The 4,969-nt window shown below is 45.0% G+C and overlaps 1 protein-coding gene across 1 annotated transcript in view; it reads right to left on the bottom strand.

Annotated features, from left to right (window-relative positions):
• Positions 1-505: 505 nt before the first annotated feature.
• Positions 506-4,969, bottom strand: part of LOC124662395 (probable glycerol-3-phosphate dehydrogenase [NAD(+)] 1, cytosolic) — a 13,888-nt gene continuing 9,424 nt past the window's right edge. Inside the window, exons 2-5 of the mRNA XM_047200236.1 lie at positions 3,799-4,020; positions 2,953-3,200; positions 2,594-2,733; positions 506-853 (exon numbers count right to left, since the gene is read on the bottom strand). Of these exons, the coding sequence (XP_047056192.1) occupies positions 730-853; positions 2,594-2,733; positions 2,953-3,200; positions 3,799-4,020 (734 nt within the window). The 3' untranslated portion in view covers positions 506-729. The remainder of the gene's footprint in view (positions 854-2,593; positions 2,734-2,952; positions 3,201-3,798; positions 4,021-4,969) is intronic.

The following is a 4,969-nucleotide window of genomic DNA, read 5'->3' as shown; positions in this document are numbered from 1 at the left end:
GGTATAAGGACATCGCAACATACACTCATCTTGATCAGCTTTAGAACGGAATAGACGGGTTGGGCGGTGGTAGAAAATTTTCTTGGAAAATATCCTAACAGATCTCATCCTTAAACTGGTACTGGGATGTTAAACAAGAAACTGGATGTTAAACTTCTCTTTGGCTTGAGCTGCTGATAAAAACATGCCCAGCTATAAATATGCACACAAATGAGCACACACTTATCGTTAAACGTATTGAACAGCACACCGGTCTGACAAGAGTTCAGATGAATGCTTAGAGAAACGCACCTTCTGTTATTTAGAACCACACGAACTTGGGCCCAGGAAAACAGTATAGCAATCACAGGAAACGCGATCCACAGAATCTCACCACCAGTAGCATCACATTCTTGCCCTAAAATGAAAACATTTATATCCTAACAAATAACTTCGCAATGAGGGACACAGTACTGCAAACAGAAAGGACAAGGTGCCAATACCATAACATACTGGAGGTAATTATGGTATCTCATGTTTATTGTCCAAGTAACATTTTAAGGACCCAACAGTCTCTTGTACAACATGACAGTCTAACAACACCACAAATCAAGGACCCTGGGATCCAAGCACGCAAGGCAGAAGAAACCTGGAGACGCCTTTGCTCAATCGAAAATGATGTGAAGCATGACAGGCTGGAGCTAATCCAACCGTTGTTTACACTCTAATAATGTACAGTGGCTATAAAGGTCAGGGCTTTCCGAGCAGAGACGGGCGGTAGAACGCGTGGCTCTGCGCCATCTCGATCCTTTCGCGCGGATCGTTCATGGTCTCATCTCTCAGGGCTTGGAGAATGTCTCTCACTGGGAGCTCCCTGCAGATTCCAAAGAGGAGTTACGTTAGAGAAAATGGCGATTTGGATCAGTTGCTCAAAGATTCCTTCGTAATAGCTCATGGTTGATATTCCCTTGCTACTGTTCATTGTGATGACTTGACAATTTTGTTTATGGAAATCCAGCTAAAAGTATAGGATCACTCTGGCTCTAAGCAAAGAAACAGCATGGCCTCACATGGGCCAGAGCTCTGATTTGATTTAGGGCAACGCTGAGCGTCCCCCGGGGGATCAAATCCCCCCGGGTCCGCAGCCGTTGGATCGCAGCACACGTATGTCTAGGATGGCTCGTTGACTCGGTTCCATCGAGAAGAAATATTCCCCCCGCGCACAGTGATGCTCACACGCGGCCCTCATGGTGAACGCCTTGGCCACACCTTGGCCGGCGTCCAACTCCGGCGATAGCAGCATCAACGGCCGCTCGCAGCTGACGACTCGCGTAGGAAGAAAACTACTGCCAACGCCGTTCCACCCTGCATAGCAGGGCTCCATCCCCTTGCAGAAGTGCTTCATAGCAACACCGATCACGCCGACCGGAGGTTGCAGAGTGGCCCATCACCTCGCAGCAAACGCTGCAGCTAGCCGTCGCCTGCCGCAGCAGTGCCATCATCGCCAGCAGCTTCCGCCATGGACGCTGGCAGTCGTGCCCGTCCGACCCCCTTGAAGCATTGACATCCATTGTTTGTAGCAGCGGCGAGCGAAGTTTGCAGGGCGGAGCTCGTAGCAGCGGCAGCCGAAGTTTGCAGCAGCAGCGGGCGGCGCTCATAGCAGCTGCATCCGACGTTTGTAGCAGTGGCAGACGTCGTTTGCAGCAAGCAGTCATCGGCAGCCGACCTTGCAGCAACGGCGGCCGGCACTCGTAGCAACGGCAACCGGCGTTTGCAGCAGTGGTGGCTGGCGCTTGCAGCAAAGACGGCGGCGGCGGCAGAGCCTTGCAGCACCGGCGACCCATATTTGCAGCTGCGGCATCCAGCGTTTGTAGCAAACACGGAAGGGGTTTGCAGCAAGCAACGGGACGGCACCACCGGTGGTGATGTCCCAGAAAAGAGAGGAGAGACGATTGGAGAGGGGGTTTGGCCAGTGGGCATGCCCGTGTGTGGAGGCAGGGCAGCAGCAGCACATGCAGATCCTCGGGGGCACGCCAGATCCGGCCAGGGCAGGGCTGCGGCGCATGGCTGAACCGCTGAAGTGGAGGCTACACGTTTGTAGAACAGTGGGCGGGCTCGTGGCTGGAGAAGTTAGCGGCGGTGATGTGCAGGACTGCACGTTGGCGGAAACGGAAGAGATGAGATGGTAGAGAAGAAGCGCACAAAGAAGATAAGATTTGGTGGAGGGCCCACCCATGCGCGTGTGGAGCCAGCCAGGGAGACACGTGTGGACCAAGCCAGCGAGGCGGACGATGGAAAACGACAGATCCCCCGGGTGATCGTCAGGGTTTCCCTTTGATTTACAGTGGACTTCCTACAACTATGTATCATCAGTTCTATGCTCATAAACAGCTGGAGCTACACTGAGTTCATGTATATTAGTATCCTGTGAGCAGTCATTGATATTGTCTAGTTACGCTGGCAACTCGTAAGTAGAAGCAGCAGAGGATCAGACAAGCCAGAGAAGGGCTAAATTTGCAGTTGAACTACATTCCTCAAGCTGTCAAATGAATTCTGTATAAACTGTCGAAGCATGCAGAGCACCATATGCATAAAGGTAATGCAGATCACAAACCTTTTTATTAGAATTCTATAAAGCCTCTTCAGAATTGGGCACAGTTCAGCAGGAGCAACTTGCTTGTTTTCCTCTGGGTGTTGGACACTTAAGCTGGGTTGGCTGAGCAGCTCAAAAAATGCACCAACAGCAGAAATACCCTGTACAATGTAATGCAAAGAGCATACACTCAGTCAATGCATGACACACAAAACATAAAAGTGAACCAATAATGCGAAAGGATTATCAAAATAACTAGTACAGAATATCCAGAAGGTTTTCATATCTTTACTAGGTTTTACTTCTCGATATTATTCAGAAATGCTCAGCAAACACATGAACTTATGGAAGAAAAGAAAAGAACATTGCTATAAGATAACCTGAATCATCCCCTTTCCCTTGATACTGTCACCCATATCGAGCCTGAGTTCTCCCTTTGCTAGCATTTGCCCATACCATGCGTTGCGACCTTTTAGGAGAGTTACATAAGTATCAGCCAGAAGCGGGCCAGCAAGTTTCTCTGGCTGTTCTGTCAGCAGATGAGTAATGAATATCATCTCGGACGTGCAGTGAGCAAAATAAACTGATTTGCTTGTTGCACTCTCGTTTGTTAAAGCTGCCACCATTCCTGAAAAATAGAACATAAGGTTATGATTGAGCTGGAAACATAGCATATAGCAGCAAACACCTTGCAGGAGAGAGAGAGAGAGAGAGAGAGAGAGAGAGAGAGAGAGAGAGAGAGAGAGAAAGCAAATAACTTCTTTAATAACAGAAAAAGGAAAAAAAAACTAAACACCAATGCTTATTCTGTCAAAATATTAAAACAAGTGTTGAACTAACATGGAGCTTCTCAGTCATAATGCTCTTTCTGTAAAAAACATGTCGTTTTTGTCTATAAACTGATAGGATAAGTATATACAGGTTAAGGAAACGATGTTGCATCCTCTGATTTCAACGTAGCCTGCCCATACACTACAGAGCAACAGATAAGGTTGACATCAAACAGACCAAGTACACCCACATACTATCTATGCCTTCTTGAGGCTTGGGCTTTCCGTTAAAAAAAACCGATGCCTGCTTGAATAGTTGAATATCATCAGATAGAACCAAAAAAGCCAAGATCAACAAGTATAATGTAAAATGTATTAATGTGCTCGTTTCAGTGAGCTAAATTTAGGGTTGACTAGGTAGTTGATATATAATGTGTTACGAACAAATACACTTACCAGCGCCAATAGCATAGACGTTCTTCAGGCCACCCATCACCTCATGAGTGACAAGGTCACTGTTATCCCAGACAATGAAATGTGGTTGCCTTAAAAACTTAGCGAGAGGTTTCCTCCACTTATTGGATCCACAGATTCGAGCATTTGCATATTCTTTATTATAAATTTCCGAGGCAATGTTTGGGCCTCCAAGATAGAGTATATTCTCAGTTGGAACTCCAGCTGCAAATCATTTGCTATAATAATTTAGATAAATAACGCAAGGAATGAACTCAGACAACAGAAGTTAACTATATGAGACAGATGGGTGCATGTCAACACCAAAAATTCAAAGCATCTGTCGGAAAATCAAAAGTGTGCATCATGTCATTGTCGTGGCATATTGTGCTTTCATGTAAGCTCTTCAAAAGGAAGAAGCCGCATGATGTGTGACTGAGTAAGTGAGTAAAACAAACGGTTGGTGGTCTATAGCTAAGAGGTCACTATGCTAACTGCCAGAAATTTATTATGAGTTAGACAAGCACGTGTCAAGATCAAACATATTTTCGATAAAATCAGAGGATATGCACCATGTCCTTGTCGTAACATATGCTATGAAATCACCTTTTATGGTGTATTCATGCATTTAGTGTTGGTCTAGACACTAAACTAACATAAAAACTCTACCAAAATCCTAAAACTACTTTTCAGTTACCCTATTTTTGTGTAAAATCAATTTGAGGTTCAAAATTCATCCGTGCAAAGAGAGTAACAAAATTGATAATAAAATGACAAACGATGCATCCAAAGGAAAAAAAACAGAGAAAAGATTTTTATTTTCATTAACTTCTCTTTTTGTACAGTGTATTTTGAATTTGAAGATGCAATTTCGGAGGGTACTAGACCACTCTACATACTACATCATTAAAAGTAGATGTTTTTTGTGTTCGTTTACCTTTAGTTCCGAAACTGGAAGTTAATTGCATCAGTTCACAATGAAAGGTGCACAACAAATGCTGATGTCATTCTCGTAAATTACTTGCATGCCATACTTGTGTTTCATGAAAGCAAGCTTTCAATGCAATAGGCTGCTTGATGTGACTCATTAAAATGAAGGTTGCTGCATATCACAGTCACTATGCTAACTCCCAAGATTATGCAGGTCATGGGCAATAGAGAATACTAAATATAT

This window comes from Lolium rigidum, chromosome 6, assembly GCF_022539505.1.
Source record: "Lolium rigidum isolate FL_2022 chromosome 6, APGP_CSIRO_Lrig_0.1, whole genome shotgun sequence".
NCBI classification, from domain to species: Eukaryota; Viridiplantae; Streptophyta; class Magnoliopsida; order Poales; family Poaceae; genus Lolium; species Lolium rigidum.
This window is presented reverse-complemented; position numbering and strand designations above follow the sequence as displayed.